General features: G+C 65.0%; 1 protein-coding gene across 1 annotated transcript in view; it reads right to left on the minus strand.

Annotated features, from left to right (window-relative positions):
* The window catches only part of FLVCR2 (feline leukemia virus subgroup C cellular receptor family member 2), a 48,128-nt gene extending 48,067 nt beyond the window's left edge, over window positions 1–61 (minus strand). The window contains 2 exon segments of the mRNA XM_019518779.1: window position 1; window positions 4–61. The exon segment at window position 1 is cut by the window's left edge and continues 481 nt beyond it. Of these exon segments, the coding sequence (XP_019374324.1) occupies window position 1; window positions 4–61 (59 nt within the window).
* Window positions 62–597: the final 536 nt, after the last annotated feature.

A 597-nucleotide genomic window follows, 5' to 3' on the forward strand; every position in this document is an offset into this window, starting at 1 on the left:
CTGCCGCCCTCACGCCCTGCACCGACCCGTTCCCGGCCGGCTCCGGCCCGCCGCTCACCATGCTGCCGCGTCGCCAAGCCACTGCCACTGCCTCTGCCCCGAGCTCCGGCGCCCTCAAGTCGGCCACGGAGCTCCACCCCTCCCTCGTCATTGGCTAGGGCGCGCCCCGCCCCTCCCCTCTGTCCCCGAGGCAACCGCAGCAGTCAATGGAACCTAGGCCGGGCCCGCTCCAGCTGCCACAGCGCCCGCCGCCCCGGGGCAGGGCAGGGCCGCCCAGCCCTCTGCATCCATGGGAGTGGCGGCTGGAGCGCGGCTTCAGCTACCCAAAGGGAGACGCTTCCTCCAGACCCCACTCCCGGGCCCTTGGGACACAGCAGCAGAGCTGGGCCGGTGGCCTCCTCTCTGAAATGCTGTCTAGGGCACAAGTTCGCTGTGTCGCCCATCTCCCTGGAGAACATCTGTCCAAACTTGCTTTGACACTTTCTTTAAGAAAGCAGACAAGAATCCAGAAGAACCTGCAGCCAAGACTCCTGAGAATACTCCCACCAAGAACCCTTCAAAACTTCCAACCAACAGCCCTTCTAAAAGTCCCGCAAA

This window comes from Gavialis gangeticus, unplaced genomic scaffold (assembly GCF_001723915.1).
Source record: "Gavialis gangeticus isolate Ggan-Ray unplaced genomic scaffold, GavGan_comp1, whole genome shotgun sequence".
In the NCBI taxonomy this organism is placed as follows: Eukaryota; Metazoa; Chordata; order Crocodylia; family Gavialidae; genus Gavialis; species Gavialis gangeticus.